This window comes from Clytia hemisphaerica, unplaced genomic scaffold (assembly GCF_902728285.1).
Source record: "Clytia hemisphaerica strain Z4C2 unplaced genomic scaffold, Clytia hemisphaerica genome assembly, whole genome shotgun sequence".
Lineage (NCBI taxonomy): Eukaryota > Metazoa > Cnidaria > Hydrozoa > Leptothecata > Clytiidae > Clytia > Clytia hemisphaerica.
The window spans coordinates 33,872-54,665 of NW_027104489.1; the positions used below are offsets into that span (position 1 = coordinate 33,872).

Genomic DNA, 20,794 nt, shown 5'->3' on the forward strand with positions numbered 1-20,794 from the left:
ATTTTGTTTTTTACATTAATTATTTTTTTAATTCTTTCCATTTAAGTTTTTAAAAGTATTGTCAATTTTCACATTTGTATTTCTAGGATTTTCTATTTCATTTAAGAGCGACAAATAATTTTTATTTGAAATGAAAATAGTAAAACGATCGATATTTTATTTGGGCTGTTGGTCAATTCTGAAGGGAGGAAATCTTGAGATTCAGTTAATCCAGACCCCAACAAAATACAACCTTTTCTGTTATTATAAGGAAAGAATCTGGAAAATATAATCTAATGAGTTTCTCTCAGCCTATCACCTGAATTTCCTATAAATTTGCCTTTGTAGATCCCACAATAATGGCGGCAATTTTTATAGAATAGTCCAGGCAATATGGGGCACTTACCATACCTTGCCGGTGAACGAAGTCTTCAACTGTTTTTGGGATCCCACACATCTATATTTTGAGAATCACGATGGTTTTCAGGCTAACTTGTCTATCACGAACATTCCAGAGGGGGTGTTTTGAGGGCACCTGGGAACGCTTTTTCTAGTAGCTTTGCCTAAGGTAGGGCACTTGTTTAAGCCATATTTCAAGAAATATTTATGCAAACCTATTGAAACTTGGCAGTGTGTTAGATAAGACGTCAAAGATTGTATGTACAAAATTTCAAGATAGTAGCTTTTAAAAATGTGTATTTCAGAGACCTAATTATCAAAATGTCGTTTTTTTCACAGGGTCAAAAGCCCATCGAACAAATTTGAAAACCACTTTATTGTTAAGAATAGGGTCATATGCGATATTGTGGAAGTTTTTGTGATTGTTGGATGACTTGATGGTATTTTACAGACCATAGTTTCCGAAAAAAATGGTAAAAAAACTGTAAAACTCGGGTTAAATTTTCAAATAATTTTCTTTCTAACTAACCATTCAGACAAGTGATCCCCCACCAAACCTTCCCAAATCTTGTTCCACTATACCAGGAGTGTTTAATCAATGATTTTAGGTCTCTGGATCAAAATTGTCTATTTAACTGACCAGAATATTCGGATTTTTTCTTAAAGAACGCAATATTTCCCCAGCTTTTGACAGTTCTCGTATACTCTGATCCTCAAATCATTGAGGATCTGGTATTATAAACAAATCATTTTGTTTATGTCCTTGGTATTTTACAGGCCATGATCCTATTATTCTTGAAATTGCAAAAAATATTTTCCTTCATCAGTAGCTTATTGAGATCTAAGCCCAGCATACTTTATCTAAATATCAAGCTAGGTATATTTTGAATGTTTTAGTTCAGGATAAATATTATTCAACATTCAAAATGTAATTTACAGACCAGACAGAAATTCAAAATTTTTATCAAAAATAACTCACTTATATGTTTCATAAGCTTAAGAAGCGGGAAAATCATGTAAAAGATTTTGCGCACTTTTACAAAAAGAATCCATCCCTATTTAAAAGGTACGGTAAAATCCTACTTTCTCAAATTTGCCACCACAGTTTTGGTCAATTCAGCAGGCTACTGCCTGAATGTATAACTCCTTTAACTCTTTGGACACAAAAGCAAAAAGTCGAAACTTATTTACTTAACTTTTTTACGGTGCGAGTGAACCTCGAATCTTAAACGATTCCAAATGTAACTTTTAAATCAATGCTCGACCGAATTCGTAGTTGTTCAACGAATGAAAATTTATAATTATGAGAGCAACAAACTTAACGACTTCATTTTCTTTTTTCTTTGATTGGATGTGACGAAATAATGTAACTTTTATGGTCACCCCAAATTTGGGGTATCTCTCGGACGGGAATTTCATACACGACACGCATCCACTATATCAAAATAAATTCTGCGGATATGCACAGCCTAAGGTGTTCCGCCGTCTTGTAGATGAAATCGTGACATTATTTCCATTTGGACATGACATTTTTTAGAGAGTGAGCTAAAAATTGATCTTATTATAAGTCAAATGACATAAATTTGCTTAGATTGTCTTACAATTATCTTTCTGATATCTAGCTGTATGAGGATGTGAGATCATGTGTAACCATAAATATAAACCTCGACTGTAACATTTTGCCCTGTTTTTCGGGTGACTTTTTTAGATGTAAAAATCAATTTCAACGCAGCAATTTCTTTAATCGTACACGGGAATACATGCTTTTTTATAAGCATACACAAATTTGAAAACAGGCACAGAGATGCTTGGTTCGAGGTTCATTTTTACGTTTTTTTGCTTAAAAACGCTTTATTAGAACTCTTTAAGCGTTTTTAAGCTATTTTAGTGAAAATTCGTCGGTTCTACCCCCTTTGCTGGACTTCAATTTACTATCAAGTTTAGAATGTATTGAGCATTTTTGGTATACTAACGATTTTTAGAATTTCGATTTGCAACTTAAGTACTTTCACTATACTTCGTTGAATATACCGATTTTAAAGGGATTTAGTGGCTTCTATATGCATTTGAATTCTCTGAGATCCTAAGGCCTTAAGTATAAAGTCTCATGTTAAAAGTCTACTTTGTTAATCAAAAATTAAATTTAATTTGTGAAATTCCCTTTTTACCAAATATCATCAATTGGTTTTTAAAAGTACTAACTTTATCGCGAAATTTACGACATTTTCTCTCGCGATTTTGACAAAAAAAAATTTTGCGAGCATAAACTTTCGCAAATCAAGACTCAAGAATTAAAATTTTCACACGAAAATCGCGAAAATAGTGAGTTTTCGTTTTAGTGAGTTTTTTTGCGAAAGTTTGTAGACCTAAAGTTAACAGATTTTTTCACTCTAAATCCCATTCAACATGTCACACAGTTGAAGATTCATACAATTTGCATTATTGATGGAGTGGGATGAGATGTTGGCGTGAAGTCGACCATGCAACTGCTGTTCCAATGTCAAACAATATGTCAGGTAGTTTGTTAGTTATTTCCGGTGACCTCAACAAGATTTCACATTTTTCTTTATAAGAACAAATTTTGTAGAACTCGTTCCTAGTCCCTTGATTCACTCTTTAGTGGTTCTGATACTTAGCGCTGTACAAAAGATTATATTGTAAGTGGTGCAAGTGGCTTCAGGTACGAAAGTATGATTTTGTAAGAACGTTAGCTTTATGGCAAATACATAAAAGCAAATAATGGAAGAAATTCCAACTTCAGATTTCAATGACAACAGCCCCGGGGGGGGGGGGGTACTAGGGCAAGATGGGTTACGGGGATGCTCCGCTGGTCAGGGTACCTTTTTTAACCTCCACGAGTCCCAGGTAGGGTCGCAAAAACACCAAAATAGAAAAATCAGTCCCTCGTAGGGTGCCTTTTTTTGGAAATTTGGGGAAAAAGTAGAATATTTGAGAAAATTTTGGAATTTCAGTCCCATTCAGGGTCACTTTTTTCGCAAATTTCGAGTCCCACGTAGGGTCCATTTTTCGAACCTCAGCGGAGCACCCCCGTCGGTCGACAAGGGTAGTACCCCCCCACCCCCCCCCCCCGGGACAACAGCCAAAATTTACTTACTGTACTGATCCTTACAAAACAATCGTTCTTTATTTGAATTTCGCAATTTCGAATATGTTCGACTGTTTTTTCTAGGATGAAAAAAAATAGTCGTGGTAATTGAATTATTTGAGAGTTCCCCCAGCGGTTCACCCGATCGCCTGATTGTTTTTGTGAACTGTGAATGTTTTGGTGTAATATTACAGATCCCCCAGTCGACCCTCAATTCACGTATTCACGCACAAATTTTTGCCAATTCACGCATTCACGCACAAATTTTTGCCAATTCACATTCACGCGCTAATTTTGCTTTTGTTTTAAATTCTGTGGTTAAACCCGTGCTTGACCTTTTATTACCTCTATATTTTACCTTTTCTTGAAGTTGCATGCAGTTTTGTGACCTTATTCTCGCCATTTTCGACCTTTTTAAGGCTGTTTTAGCCCCGGAGGGGGTACTACCCTTGTCGACCGACGGGGGTGCTCCGCTGAGGTTCGAAAAATGGACCCTACGTGGGACTCAAAATTTGCGAAAAAAGTGACCCTGAATGGGACTGAAATTCCAAAATTTTCTCAAATTTTCTACTTTTTCCCCAAATTTTCCAAAAATAGGCACCCTACGAGGGACTGATTTTTCTATTTTGGTGTTTTTGCGACCCTACCTGGGGCTCGTGGAGGTTAAAAAAGGTACCCTGACAAAGCATCCCCGTAACCCATCTTGCCCTAGTACCCCCCCCCCCCCCCGGGGTTTTAGCTATTTCGGTTTTCATTGAGCGAAATTTTAGTCCTGGCGTCGTGTTGAAATTACTACTGTATCCCTCGGGCGGTGGTATAAACATGTCCCTGTTTGTCAGTTAGAGGGGAAGTAAATGAAACTCCAAATAAGCCTTAGCACTAAAAAATCCCTTCCTCGAAGACCAATTGAGAGGATAAATTGAGGATAAATTACAGAACTACCTACTACTGCTTTGACTATTAATTTTTTCTAAAACCTTTCTGTCTCCAAGCTAAGTCTTTGCTCCAAGTTAATATAATACAGTCTTGGAAAAGTAGGGTCCACGCTTTGAAAAGTGGCCAAATATAGTGGAGGGGAACCATAGTTTGCACCGACGGGAAAGTTTTTTCGATTTTATCCCCTAAATTGCTTAAATTTGACAGACTTTGAGGCAAATTACAGAAAGGAATCATGGGAAATAGAAATACTTTTTTTCTTTGCAAAAAGTGAGGGGTCTTTGGCCCTTTACCCCCTCCAAGGGTGGCGCGGGTCCTGTTTAGATCTGGTAGCATTCTAAGATTTTCCAAACCCAGCTGGCACACGACGTTGTTTCAACGTTCATCTAACGTTATATGGACGTCGTGAACGTTAGATAAACGTCAAAAAAACGTTGTGTGCCAGCTGGGAAACCCCGTACAATAGTGTACAAATTAATAAGGACTCGTGACTGTTCTCATTTAGAACTAAGATTTTGTCATTAAAAACGCTCTCCTTAGATGCAGTGTTCGCACAAAAAAAGTTAAAATTATATATAGATATAGAGCTAAATTCGAGTACGATCAAAACGCACAATGAAAACGACCAAAACAGAAAATCTGACTGGAGCTAATATGAACCAGATTGAAAGCTTTTTGAACGAACATAATACAGTGTTAAGAGCAATCACTAAAGGAGAAAGATTGCCCTTCCGTGTGACAGAAGATCTTACGAAAAGTGAAAGGAAGACAATCAAAGAGTGGTGAAAGCCCAAGAAATGAACACGTCACTAAAGGATGCAAACTTTAAATTGTAGGAAAAAACTCTATCTTAAGAAAATTGTAAACCGAACAAAGAGCGGTTCATAGAGGACCATGTGCTCGCACGGTGGCCTGCGAACTTGTATAGCATTATTATTATTATTCTTATAACAGGAAAACGTATCAGAGCCAGTGTAGCAGATTGAGAACTCGTACGATCATAACAGGAACAAAAACTGGAGTTAATACTAAAAATTTAACTCCCAATATGTAGATACGAAATAACAAAAAACAGATTGAAAGCTTTTTGAACGAACATAACAGGAAAACGTATCGGAGCCAGTGTAGCAGATTGTAGACTAGTAAACCACGTCGTTGTATTTCGCTGCAGATTAAACTTGCGATAGGATCTATTTTTCTATATATGTTCACTGAATACAATCTTTCCAATCCACTCTCCCGCGGCAATTTCTATTTTTTACAAGAACTCTTTATTTATTATAAGCACTATTCCCGCGTTCCTGTGTCCAAGGAAAGACAGACGCTAGCTAGTCTAAGCAGATTGGGAACTCGTGCGATCATAACAGGAACTAAAACTGGAGTTAATACTAAAAATTTAACTCCCAATATGCAGATACGAAATAACAAATAACAACTCGAGCTCTAAAATCAATAGTGGCTGATTGATTGATTAGTTGGTTGGTTCCCAGCTGGCACACAACGTTGTTTCAACGTTCAATTAACGTTATTTGGACGTTCTGAACATCAAATGGACGTTGTTTTGACGTTGTGTGCCAGCTGGATTACTTGGTTAGTACGTTGTAGGGAAGAGTTGGCCTCACTATCGAGAATTTTTGAATTAAATTGAATACTGGTTAACATTGAACAATACTTCGAAGGAAAATTGTAAAAGCAACTCTGGTTATTGTGTCAGGTTTAGTAGATCCTTAGTAAGCGAGAAATCTTATTGTAGTAATTAAAATTGACTGTTTTGGTTAGTTACCCGTCCCAAAAAGCATGTATTAAATTCTTTTGAAACAGGCTATATAAAAATACTACACCTTAAAAATTTAAAAGATTTAAGACATAATTTATCAGTTTATCAAATTTTCTTTGTGTTCTAGACAATAAATTAGTTTCACCGTTCACGCTAAAAATCTGGATTCACAAATTCACGCAGGGAAAATCTTATTTTCACGTTCACGCTGATATCTCAATTCGCGTATTGACGCGCTGAAAAAACCAATTCACGTATTCACGGTAGAAAAAAGACTAATTCACGTGTCACTCCAGCCCCTGGGAGCGAGCCCCATTACACCCCCTTCTCACAGACCCGGTGGGGTTTTAAGAGTCGGTGGGGGTAAAAAGAACGGAGCAAAACTCGACGGGATCGATGTCCCGATGTTTTTTTTATGGTTGGTGATTCGAATTTCATTGTTTTCGAGCAAAAAAAATCAGTGGGGATGAAAAAACTGGCACAATGAGGATTATTACTTATCTGATTATTTTCAGTGGGGACAAAAATCAGTGTATAATTTTCCACTGGGGACGATATTTAGGCCAATTTTTCCAGTGGAAAAGGTTCCCAGTGGGTTTGTGAGAAGGGAGTGTAAAATTGTGATCAAGATTCTGGCATGATGCATTATGGGAAAAGAATCGAAGGTGATGGTGTGATTAAGGATCATTAAGGATTGCCCTCCAAAACTATCCCCGCTGGATTTTTGTGCTTAAGAAAATATATTGATATAATCATTGGAATTTAGATAATTTCATCCGCAATGAGTGAAATAGATCATACGAACATTGAAAAAGGAGTGTTTTGCTTTGCTTTAGCTGGGCTATGATTTTAGCTTTTACATAGAAAAATGAAAATGAAAAGAGTCTGTTAAATGACGCGGCTTACGCGCCCACGCGCCTTCCATTTATTGACGCGCCCACGCGCCTTACGCGCCCAGTTGAAAAAAAACGTGTAGTTTAAAGGGAGGTAGAATAGTTTCACTTTTACAACGTCGTTAGTCTGTGATTTATTTTTCAACTGAGATTTCGTAAAATTCAAAACGAACGAATTTTTTAAACAAAAGATTTTTTTGAGAAATATTTCTTTAAACTACACGTTTTTTTTTTATTAGGGTTTATAAAAACATATAGGCCAAAATTCGTCGAAAAATTAAGAACATCTTAAGAACATGCCCAGCCTCAGTTTGGAAAAAATGACAATAAACTACAATTTTTTCCTCTTTTTATGCAGTTTTAACCGAATAGCGCACCGTGCTGAATCTAAAAATAGATTTTATTTTTGACATAATCATTACTCTCGATGTGTTTGTACGAGTTCCAATCCCATCAACCTTTGCGCTACACGTTTTTTTTTTTTTATTAGAACCCAGTTAATAAGAACATTTAGGCTGAAATTCGTCGAAAAATTAAGAACATCGTAAGAACATGCCAAGCCTCAGTTTGGAAAAAAATGACAAGAAACTATAATTTTTCTTCTTTTCAAGCAGTTTTAACCCAACTTAGGCATGGATTTTCTAAAATCGATAGTCAAATATTGTCCAAATGGTACTAATTTTATATGCTCTTTATTTTGCATGATATTGTCGATTTAGAGTAAAAATTATTAGTAAAATTAAGAACGCATTTAAGAACATTTAAGGCTGAAAATTGCTAAAAAAATAAGCACATCCAGGCTCAGCCTAATTTTAAGTGTTCTAATAAAAAAAAAAACGTGTAATCTCTTTTGCACGTTAATTGCATCGTTTGACAAAAGATATATAACAGCTTGCACGTATCTTTAATTGAGCCGCGTTGAATTGTGGGATCGCAACTCGTACAAATGTGAAAAAAAGTGAAAAGTAATAATTATGACGTATGCGTTGACGGAGAGTCAAATATTGTCCAAATTTTGCCAAATTTAAGTGCCCTTTATTTTGTATCATATTGTCGATTTAGAGTAGTCTGAAAAAATAAGAACGCATTTAAGAACATTTTAGGCTGAAAATTGCTAAAAAAAATAAGCACATCCAGGCTCAGCCAAATTTTAGGTGTTCTAAAAAAAAAAAAAACGTGTATTACTAAAGAAGAAGAAAAATCCAAGAAGAAAAATAGTTTGGTTTGTTTGTTGGCAAAGAAAGAGATATAAAGAAGAAGTATGGGTAGTCAAGGTAAAATGTTTATACTTATTTAACGAACACCCCTGTCTCAATGACCCGGTGATTTTTTTAGTGGGGTCGAATGTTAGATTTGATACCAATGCAATGGGGACATAAGATTGCTTGTTATAACATCTCTCTGTTTTAACGCTATAACGTCAATGGATTTCAAATCATGCAGTTTAACATAGCTCGTAAATTAAGTGAGGGTTTTAAGAATTACCGAAAAAAATATTACAAGAGGGATGAATACAGCTGATTCTCCATAATCTCCATAATCTAATGCTTATTTTAACTTATCATTATCAAGTCAATAAAATATACAACAAACAGCCGGCCGGGCACTCAAGATAAGCGACGTTCGAAAGTGCTCTTCATCAAGGGTTGAAATGAGAGATAAGAAAAATAAAAATTTTTTGGCAAACTTTGGGAAAATCTGACAATTTTTAGCTTAAAATAAATAATACAAGAAATCGCACCTTTTTCGCTTAAACTTACTCAAGTTTTGTTAAACTTTTTCAGCACTTTAAACAAATCACACATGCGCTAAATTTTCAGATCGCGTGAGGGAGCAAACATTGCCTTAGCAATATTCGTAGAATTTTAAATGCAAAGTAATCACCTCTGTAACGTTAATTGGAAATAATTAAAGGCGTTTTCTTTGTACAGTAAACTCTCACTTACCCGGCTGGCACACAACGTTGTTTTAATGTCCAAATAACGTTATTTGGACGTTGTGAATGTCACATGGACGTTGTTTTGACGTTGTGTGCCGTCTGGGAATTCAAACTTCTATCATTTAAATCTTTCTATTATTCCCAGTCCTTGTCAAGGAGAAAACCCTCTTAAAATACTTTCTACAATTCGAATCTCTCTGTAAATTGATGAAATAAGATTCCCCGCCCGAGTTCGAGTTAACACAAGTCACCTGTATTTTGTACATTCTGCTACAATGTGTCCGGAAATCGACAGAGAATTTATCAATAAAAATCCATAATAATTTTGTTACTTTTTATGATGTATTTGAACAAAGCAAAGTAGGAACTGGAATTTTCTCAGAGGCCCGGGCAAAAAGGGTTACGGAGATGTGCCGCTGGTCAGTGTACCATTTTCACCTCCATGAGTCCAAGGTAGGGTCGCAAAAACGACAAAATAGAAAAAAGTAGCCCGTCGTAGGCTGCCTTTTTGGGGAAAATTTAGAAAATAGAGTTAAACTTAAGAAAACTTTGGAATTTCAGTCCCATTCAGGTTCGGAAATTTTGGAAAAATTTTCCCAAAAAACGAGTCCCACGTGGGTTAGCATTTTTTGGACCCCCTGGGAATTCTATTGAATAAAGAAGTATTTTTTTCTATGAAATTGAGAATTTTTACTTTATGCAAGATCTTTTCCCTCAGAACCCCGTCGGCCCACACCTAACCATTCCCTAAAAAACATTATCTTCTTCTTTTAGCACCACCATACAACCCTGCATCAGCACCACAGTACCCACCCACCTCACAACCCTACCCACCAACCTCTCAGCCTCAATATGCACCAACCTCTCAACCCTACTACCCACCCACTTCTCAACCGCAGTACCCACCTACCTCTCAACCAGGATATGGGTACCCACAAAACCAGCAACCACCACCCAGTGGAAAATACCCCGAGCCTCCACCAGGGTATACTGCTCAACAACCCATGCCTCAACAACATGTAAGTAGAAACTTTTTATTATTTTTGGTTGTGTAGTGTTCTCTACTGAAGGGCTTCATTTTTCTTTTTCCTAGGGCTAGATAATAAGTTAGAAGGGGTTGAAGCCGGAGTACAGGCCCGGCGGAAGCGGGGAGCCTGGGGAGACTTCAGCCTCCTCACTTTTAAGAAAATGAGATTTTTTATCAAATTCCTAGCAAATTTCTCATTTTGAGCCTTCAGTCTCCCCAATCTTACCGTTGTTCCGCCGGGCCTGGAGTAAGGATCTTTTCAATATCCATCTATCATTTTTTTTCGTCACTTTCAACGCTGTACTTATAATCATGACTGCAATCAGGCAATTAACATGGCAGATAGCCGTTTACTAAATTAACATAAAAGCTCAACTATTCCAAAGGAGAGACACAAGTTTCTGAACAGATAGTTATAAGAAAAACTCTATAAATTATCTCACCTTCCTTTTTTAGCGCCTTTGTCTAGTCCTACTAATCTAGACAAGTAGCAAGGTTTTTTAGCATTGAATTCATCTCCGACTACATAAACCAAATCTCAGCTGCCACAGTGCACAGAGAACGTCGTTAAAATATCCAGCTGAGGTCCCTGATGAACGTTGAAACGTGTGTCAGCTGGGATTACTCAACATTGATAATTTACTTCTTTTCCCAGGAAAGGAATATTTGGCCACTAAGATTTTGATGTTCACACCGTCCATAGAAAGTCTAAGAAACGTTCAAACAACGTTGTGTACCAGCTGGGTTTTTTTTTCTGGTTTAAAATTTGATAATCCTTTTTCTCTCTAGCATCAACAGAGTAGTATGACTACAAATTCAACCACCGTCATCATGGCTGGCGGTATGGCTCCACAACCGCAAATTGTGCACCAAGCGGCACCACCAAATTACATGGCTTTATCATGGATTGTCTGTCTGTTCTTTTGTTGGCCAATTGGTATCGCCGCCATTATGGCTTCCTCCGGGGTAAGTTAAAGACTGTAGTTTACTGTTTGTTAATTGATGAAAACTAATGAAAGCCTAGCTTCTGATGATGAAAAGCTTTTTGCTAAACCCTATGTAAAAAACAAAAAAAATATATAAACTCGACCAATGATGGCTTCAAAAAGTTTTGCCGAACGTGTCGCAATTTTATTCCCGGTCACGGAAAATCATGCAATGTACCTATTAAGCTAATGAAATGCATTATGGGTTGACTCACTAAATCATTTCATCCACTAAGCAGACGCAATTTATCCTTAATGATTTAAACCATGGTTCTTTATTTTCACTCAGTTCTGACGTTATGTCACTGGCAAAAATTAGGATCCCCAAGTTAAGATCTTTAAAACGTCAAACGATGGGTGTTGTAAACAGGGATGGTAAATTACATCATCACATGTCTCACAGCCACCTAGACAGGATCTAGACATTTTATTGTCCCTAATCGAAAATTCTCTACATGTTTTTTTTTTATATTGAATTTCAAATAGGGATGGAAATACTGCTAATAGGGCTGAAATTGTAGGGTATTTGTCTCACCGAGAACGGAATTTCTGCTAATTTTTCCGGTGGGGCGCACCCCTGGGACACATGAGTGTCAAATTGAAAATGCTTCAAAATATCAAAAGTCATTTCTGTTGTTTTACAGGTTGATTCGGCCGTAGCAGTTGGCAACTATGCTGAAGCACAAAGTCAATCATCACGAGCAAAGGGTCTGGGAATAGCTGGTCTGGTCTGTGGAATTATCATTATTGGTATCATTGTGATACATTTCACTGTTATCGTGAAGTCGACTTCTTCGAGCTACTATAGCAAACAATGAGGACGATACTTGGTGTTTTTATATGGAGTATATAAAAATCATTTATAGTTTATTAATGATATATACATTAGAGCATAATAGAGCATCTTTGAATTTCTTGTAATTAAAGAGAGAACTTTAAATTTCTCTATCCTCGTTTTCAATCGAAAGCGTCAAAGTGGTTTCAATTGTATTTTAATCGTATTCGTCATTTTTCCTGTCACTTTTCTTAAAGAATTGCTCACTGTAAGCATAATTGGTTCCTTTTTTGTTTTGATATAATCAAGGATAATTTTTTTTACCATAAAAATCTGCTACTATTTTAACTGCTTATAAAAGTGGATTTCACTTGTAAATATTTTAAACACTTAGTTTTTGGGATAATTTTAAGTATTAAAGATTTGCTTTTTGTTGTTATTTTTTATGAAAGAAATTTCGTACAAAAGAAAAATATTGTTTTTACATAAATTAGTCTTCTTCTAAAGGCTCTAGATAAACCTGGGGAAAACATATCTTGTACGGATGAAGAAAACTTTCTCAGACACGCTAAAAGGTCTGGAAATTTGGAAAAAAGGTTTGGATTACGGAATTTCAGCAAACCGTGTCACGGAATTCGCAGCAGGATGCCTGTACCATGTCCCATCTCCGGGAACTGTTCGGTCCAACCAAAATTTTCGGGTTCATGTCTAAAGGGTAGTTTAAACCGACTGGGGATGAGGAAAATCAAAAGCCGACTACCTTTCTTCTCGGTGTGAAATTGACTCACACCTTTAGAGCTTTAACGTAGGCGGCCACTTATCCGCCATTGGAATATCAGATAACAGAACAACCAAAGATAAAAGGGAAATCTTAAACCTGTTAATCTTATAAATTGACCATTGACATAGCCCAGTTTCATCATCTAGGTAAACTCAGTCAAAAATGCACCCTCGACGCTAAAAATCTGGATTCACAAATTAACGCAGGGAAAATCTTATTTTCACGTTCACGCTGACATCTCAATTCGCGTATTCACGCGCTGAAAAAATCCAATTCACGTATTCACGGTAGAAAAAAGACTAATTCACGTGTCACGCCAGCCCCTGGGAGAGCCCCATTACACCCCCTTCTCACAGACCCGGTGGGGTTTTAGGAGTCAGTGGGGGTAAAAAGAACGGAGCAAAACTCGACGGGATCGATGTCCCGATGTTTTTTTATGGCTGGTGATTCGAATTTCATTGTTTTCGAGCAAGAAAATTCAGTGGGGATGAAAAAACTGGCACATTGAGGATTATTGCTTATCTGAATATTTTCAGCGGGGACAAAAATCAGTGTATAATTTTTCACTGGGGGCGATATTTTGGCCAATTTTTTCCAGTGGAGAGGGTTCCCAGTGGGTTTGTGAGAAGGGAGTGTAATATTGTGATCAAGATTTTGGCATGATGCATTATGGGAAAAGAATGCGAAGGGTGATGGTGTGATTAGGGCTCATTAAAAATTTCCCTCCAAAACTATCCCCGCTGGATTCTTTTGTGCTCAAGAAAATATATTAATATTATCATATTGATGGATAATTTCATCCACACTGAGTGAAATCATACGGAGATTGAAACAGAGTGTTTTGCTTGGCTTTAGCTTGGCTATGATATGATATTTATATAAAAAAAGACTAAACCGAATTTGTTTTAAATGAGGTATTAAAACCAGACCAGGTTTACTTTTCACTTGAAATTGCCTCCAACTGACTGCAATATACGATAAATCTATAAATCTGAGCGGATTAAATTATTTGCCGCTCCATAATTCCTTTAAAATTGGATTTGACGAAAAATGAAAATGAAAATGAAGAAATATAGTCGTTCTGAAGAAAATGATAAGTACGAAGGAAAATTTAGAATTATATTTATTGTCTCAAACCGCAAGTGTTTTATACACCTGAATAATTCATCAAGAAAAATTGGATTTTCATTCATTCTATTATGGCAAGAGTCTCACCCCCTATTCAATGTGAAAAAAAGGTCTCACTATGATAGATTCTTACAAAATTTATAACAAATTTCTTTAAATAAAAACTGTAGTTCTTTTAATAAATTATATTTTCAAGATATAGATAGAATAACAGTTAGACTGCTCTTGGCGGCTAGAATGGCTTAAATCAATTTGACGTTTGGGTTGTCGTTGTGGAGTATAAATTTTTTTGGATTTTGAAAAATTATAAAACTGAAATGGATGGATATTTCGTCATCAGTGTAGAAAAAGATTTCATAGTCAAAGTTTTTCAGTGTTTCGGTATTTTTTGTAGATAAAAATGTTTCATGCTATTTTGCTATACCATAAAGTACCCTGATCTCGATAAACCATGTGTGGTCGCTGGATTAGAAATACACCCCCTTCTCACAGACCCACTGGGACGTTTTCCCACTAGACAGATTTGACCAAAATATCATCCCCGGTGGAAAACTAGCCTCCAATTTTTGTCCCCGCTGAAAATAATTAGATAAATCAATCCTTACTAAAAATCATTATGCTATATTCGTAGAATTGTTTTTCTTGATGTCATCCTCAAGTCAAAAACTGTATTCCTAAAAAATCCCCATTGAAGAACTAATATAGCTGTATTTGACGAAATTAAGTAATGAAAACCTGCTAAAAAGCCTAAAATACGTCAATTTTGTCCCTAAAAATAAAAAAGCATACACATTTTTTATAAAAACATTCTAAATCCTTAAGTCCTTAAAAAAAAACATGTAAGAGTAATTTTAGGCTTGAAGTGCAAAAGTAGAAGAAGAGCCGAGCCTTAACAAAATTTATTGGTTCTTGTGTAAAAAGTGTAGTAAACCCGGGGGAGGGGGAGGTACTTAGGCAAAATGGGTGCCGGATATGTGCTAGTCATCAGGGTTCCTTTCTCACACCCTCTAAAGTCTCTCAAAGGGTACTTAAATCACGAATTTCAAAATTTCCTCTCTCAAAGGGTCGTGATTTTCTTAAATTTGGACAAAAATCTAGTGAAAATTGATAAAAATTTTGAAAGAAGTCTCTCTAAGGGTTCCAAAAACGCCAATTTTTCCTCTCTCTAAGGGTCGATTTTCGATTTTTGGCTGGGACATACCCGTCACCTTACAAACCTAGTACCTCCTTCGGGCAGTAAATAATCAATATTCAATTTTATGAAATTTAGTTCAGGGTTCTTGAATGACTTATTTAGACTTACTTTATTACTAATTTTTAGGGCTCTTCTAAAAATCACCATAGAGGTTAAGTACTCTCGGATACCTAATAAGGTATATATTTTTTGGACAATATTTTGAAAGTTCCCTTCTTTGCTCAATGCTGCTGTATTAGCCTCTTTTTCAAAAAAAATTCCTTCCAAGATCTTTATTCCAACCCCCCCTGCTTATTAAGTAGTTTTGAGAATTTTTCCATCTACCCCGCTTATTCCAAGCCCCCCCGTTTATAAGGTACCCGAGAGTAATACCCATTTATACCTTGTGTCAATTAAATATCAGGCACCATCGCACTGTAAGTAAAGTAAATAAGTCTTGCTTCCAAAGTCCGAGGCTCCTCTTTCGATAGCAATTTCCCAAGAGGTATGGTAGGACACAACTCTGCATTTCTCTACCTACCCTTGATCATTATCTTTAACTGCTAAACATTAAGCAGAAAGGCATCCAGTACTATTTTGGAGGGATTGTGTGACCACCCGATCAAGGATTTACCCGAAGGGAGGGTGCCACTCCTTTCCCTGGATTTCTCCATATACCCTTGATCCGTCTCTTTAGTTGTTGAGCACAGCATCAAGCAGAGAGACATCAAGCAGTGATAAGCTTTATGGGGATCATTAGTACGACCCAGCTGGGGATCGAACCCACGACCTCTCCACTACGGCATGGATAGAATGTAGGGTAGAAACAAGAGACGTCTGATCTGATTTGGGCCTCAAGGGGTATGTCCTTTAGCTAAATAAATAGCTGGTACACGCCTTTTTTAAAACAATGGTGTAAATACATTTCATCATGGGTATTCTTAACTTTAATGGGGAAATCATCCTAAAGTATTCTTACAGCATTCTTAGGTTAGGATTCTAATTCAGACTAGATTTAACATTTAGTATACATACGTCTCGAGCATAAAATGGCATTTTTGTGAAAGGAGTGCGTGAGCCTTATAATTGGGGTTAATTGACAATTTATAATAAAAATGCTCTAAAAATGGCATTCTTAGCTTGAGTAGCAAAATTCCATGGATGGTGATATTCTTAGCATTATTCTTAATTTTCTGGCCATATTCATCATGGACATTCTTATAAAGTGTATTCTTATAAACAAAGCGTGTAACTTTCCACTACGGTTTGAATAAAATGTGAGGAGGGTGGTTAGAATCAAGAGACGTCTATGATTTGCGCCTTTAAGGGGTATGTCCTTTAGCTAAGCAAATAGGGGTAGTTTACATTGTTTAGTTTTCCATATCATCAAGCTCTATTGTCAAGGTGTCAAGCTGTAGACGTAGATGGAATGGTATTTGCCCCTTACAGTAATTTAGAAAGTGTGAAAGATTTGAGTAGGACAAATGAATTTGTATTTTTGGGTGGTGACGTCCTAATATTTGACACCTTCCATAGATCTTTATATATAACATTTCCATTTAACAAGCACTTTGACTTTACCACATATGTTTTGCTCATGGGGCCGCGTCTTCTTGTACATCGATATATTTTGATAAAGATAGTAGTAGCAGTAGTAGTAAGTAAGATAAGTAAGTCGGATGCTTATTGTGAAACGAAGCATAGGTCAGGTCAAATCTTCACAGAATAAAAAAAATCTATCCTCTATTACTTCCAGAAGGAGGGCGGGATCGTGGCACTCGATTTAAAAACAAAAATTGTGGTTTGTCTTTTGGAAACTTTTGACCGTAAGAAAAGTGTATACATTTTTTTCATAAGAGCATCCAAAATTTTTGAAGCCTTGGGATGAAAAATGTTTTTAACATGCATGTTCTTATTTTTCGCCATTTTTTGAGTATTTTTGTCTATGCTCCTAAGAAATCGGGTGTTTTTGAGTCCGCGAAGCCTTAAAATGCTCTTAACTTGTCCTTAACATTTTGGCCATCGAAGCCTTATTATGTTCTTATATAGTTTGCTCTTATAAAAAAAAACCTGGCGAGAGTTATTTTTGTGATCCCCCTCTCGCGTGTAAAATTTTATCAAATTTTGCGCAAAAAAGTTCATACAATTTTACAAAAACTTCCCAATGAGTTTAACTGACTACTGTACACTGTAAAAAGTGAAGATGAAAAAGGGAAGAAATATATAGACAAATAAAGAAATCTATCGGTCTATTTCAAATGAGTCAAATAAAAAGACATCAGCTTTTGTTTGAAAAGAAAATTTATTGTTCGCAATTCACATATTAGTAAAAAGAATACAATATATTTTATGAAGTATTTCTTTTTATCACACTGAATGAAAAACAGTTTGTTTCACACATCTGCGCTTTCTTTTATGATTCTTCTTCCATCTTTTTCTTGGCTTGTTTATTGGTTTATTTGCCAAAAGAAACAAAATGAAACAGAGAGCCAAATAATAGGGAAAAAGAAGCCTCCTCGAAAAGGCAAACTTGACTTTTTATTTTGCGATAAAATATGGTAGGTAAAATAATGGATGCTACATTACAATATAAACTTGTAGCTCAGCGTGCTTAAGTTTTTTTTTGACTTTTTTTGTAAAACGCTGTTTGAAGCTATCAACCTACCGTTTTTCACACAGAGCGATAAGCTAAAGGGTTTACCGTCGTTCACAACTTCTTATAAGCTTTACACAGGAGCTTTATATTACTTTTTTCAATGATGTTATAATTCTTTTAGAACAATGAACCGTTTTTTATTGTCAACATCGTAATTAAAAGAACTCATTTACCCCCGGATCACGTTGTCAATCAGTCAATTAATTACGCATTCGTGGTCAAGTTTTCTAAAAGAAAATATACGGTCTCGGTACCTTTTTGTTCCCGCTTTTCCTTTGGGTAAGTGTAACCATGAACTCTGGGTTGACTCTGAAGTTGATCGGTCAATGGTCAGTGTTTTGTTTTTTCGACATTTTCATCGAATGTCTTTTTTGATCGTCTGGCAGTCTGGGGAATTTTATGTTTACAAGTTTTACTACTAGAATTTGTATGGGGTTTTCTATAAAATCATGCAGTGTTTTGTTACATTTATGGCTGTATAATTGAGATATTTTATTACATGAAAGTGCACTTGCCTTGTGACTCTGGAATGAAGTTTGTTGTGGTTGGGATTTTTTTTTGAAAGAAAAAAGTTTGTCCATTTTTTATGTGATTTTTATGCTATACAAAAATGGTCGAAACGAAAGTTTGTTTTAGTTTGAGTGATATAAGCATTTTTGGTTAAAGCTTTCATATAAGCTATGATCCTCTCACTGTTGACACAATTTCGATTTTTTAGGATAAAAAAACACTGTATATATATATAATTTTGTCCAGCCAAAGACACTGACAGACTGACACTTGAATTCACGCAAACTTTAAAATCCACGATGGCAAATTTATGATTATTGAATCAAGAGAGACTGTACAAACTGGTTACCATCGTTGAGCTATGAATATGGATTCAGAAGTTTTGATTTTGCTGGTTGTTGGCTGCTCACTTTTGATTGGAAACTCACATGGTAAGATTTTCCTAAAAATTTCTGTCTGCGGTGTCACCATTCACGAGAGTTGCAGTAATTACTGTTGCAGTTTTGGCTTCTTGCAGGTGCAGCTTAAAGCTATCCCACCCCCAGAGGCAATATATACTTTTTGATGATGTGTTGTAGCTATGCCCCTGAACCTTAAAACTATTTTTTGTGTTGTTAAAATTATGTTTAAATTTTCCTTCTTTGTCTTTATTTTATAAAATTTCCCTGGTTTCACTAAGTTTAATTACGTGAAAGTGGAGTAAATTTGCAAGAGCAGGATTTCCAAAATTTGATGGCTATGCAAGTTTCCGTCCACTGATGCAAGTTTATATCCCACTTCACAGTATATAAGCTTTTAGATTTTCTTGTATATTTCAAATTTGTGTATTTATTTTCAATACATCATTATCACCAAATTCAAAAGATCCCAAGCAAAGCTCCTAAAATCAGGGTCTATTTTTCTTTTATTTAATTTTTAAAGGCTGCCAGAAACTAAAACTGAGTGTGGATATTCACAACAATTAAACTCTGCTAATTTTGTTTTTTTTGTTGGTTGGTTGGTCAGTTTGAGGGGTATCTACTCTAATCCTTACATTTTCCTTCTTTCCTTTCATTTTTGTTTGATATCATGATATAAATCTTTCAGGTGTTTTCCCGTGTTTCCAAAGAGGGTTTATCACATTTTTCTAGAAACTTTAATTTTCCAGAGTGTGCAGCCTTTTAGCGTATTAAAAAATACTATATACTGAAGATATGTTAGTATTTTTTTGCTTGCAAGTTGTTACATGTTGTTGGGAATTGATAGTCAATTTGAAAGTTTTGGCTGTTTCCTGAAAACACTTTAGTGTAAAGACTTTTGATTTGATGGGATCAAAATTTTTCTACCCTTTTGTTTGATGGGTATTTTTCGTAGGATTTTTGTTAAAAATGTAGTAAAAAAAGTTAAGAAGAGTGTAAATGGCAGTCAAGGCTTTTTTTATGAAATTTTCATTCACAGTTCACCTGTACATAATCTCTGTTAAATTTTTGAATTGTAAATAAAGTCTTGCTGTCTATATACTGTTTCTTGTGTTTAATAACTTTTTTTGTCGTTTTATATTTGTAAAAGTCAAACCACATTAGAAGTATATATTTCACCTATGAAGCTGTGCTTTTTATGTATTATTCATGAGCTATACTTGAAAATAATAGAACTGTGTTAACTCACTGTGAGAAACTGTGCCTTTAAAATATTTTTTTGATAAAATAAAAGGTAAAGATGATATATTTCAATGAACAGTTCAAAACTTTCACGAAGTCATAAGGCCTATTTTGTTGTGTCTTTAGCTCTCCCTAAATATGTTTAACACTAAGTCAATTATATCTTTTCTTTAGATTGATCTTACTTTAAAGTGAATTTTGAGACCATTCCCAAATTCTCTTTCCAGTAATATTTTGATAGAAAAACCAAAAGTGTGAATTCATCAGGTTTCTGTAAATGAAAACTAGAAGCCCCAAAACCCACACATTTGAAATCCAATATCCTTACATTCTTTTTGATCTTACTATTCCTGATAAGCTTATTCTTTAAAAAACTTTGTGTGGTTTTTGGAATTTACTTTTATAATCTCTATGTTTTTAAATCATAGAAAGTGTCATAAAAAGATAAGACAGTGGAAATGAGATTTTTATCATTAAAAGATTTCTTGAGATTTCTAGTTTTTTTATGATTAACATTTATATGTCAGTTTAACTGATTCTACATTTTGATGATGTTTTTACTTTTAATAATCTCACAGGAATAATTGTCCCTCAAAAAATATCATCAATCATAAAGACATTATTTTGAAGAGTACCCTTCTTGTTTATATACCCATTACAAATTTAAAATCCCTTTTGCACCAAAAATTCCAATCTTTGATACATTTTAAAAATGTTAATTTTCAAAACCAAATGTAGGAGAGGGAGCTAAATTGATCTATTAACATGTCACTTTTTTAAAGTTACCAGGAAAGTAATTTGCACAATCTTTACCAGCATAAGATTTCAAAAAGGTCTCAACAATCCTTGAAACTGACAAATCTGACAAACCACTTAACCTTGAAACTGAATAACTCTATTGTTAATTCTTTTTGGAATTGCTGTTAACTGAGCAATGAAAATCTGTTCGAATATGTTAATTTTCAGGCCTCTCAAGTGCTTCTATATTTAGGATTTAGGATTGTCTTTTTTTTTGCAAAAATAAATATATATAAGTTTTGTGTTTATGTGACATTTGATAAACTTGAAACTGCCAAAATTAGTTTTAA

General features: G+C 35.3%; 2 protein-coding genes across 2 annotated transcripts in view; both read left to right on the forward strand.

The window, feature by feature from the left end:
* The first annotated feature begins 8,316 nt into the window (after nt 1-8,316).
* Nucleotides 8,317-11,860, forward strand: LOC136821557 (cell death-inducing p53-target protein 1 homolog). Its single transcript, XM_067077783.1, has 4 exons — nt 8,317-8,364; nt 9,804-10,048; nt 10,846-11,022; nt 11,687-11,860. Exons 1-4 carry the CDS (start codon nt 8,352-8,354, stop codon nt 11,858-11,860), a joined length of 609 nt encoding a protein of 202 aa, XP_066933884.1. The 5' UTR covers nt 8,317-8,351.
* Nucleotides 11,861-18,275: 6,415 nt separating this feature from the next.
* LOC136821548 (receptor-type tyrosine-protein phosphatase F-like) overlaps nt 18,276-20,794 on the forward strand; it is a 32,863-nt gene continuing 30,344 nt past the window's right edge. Inside the window, exon 1 of the mRNA XM_067077773.1 lies at nt 18,276-18,497. Coding sequence (XP_066933874.1) covers nt 18,428-18,497 — 70 coding nt within the window. The 5' untranslated portion in view covers nt 18,276-18,427. The remainder of the gene's footprint in view (nt 18,498-20,794) is intronic.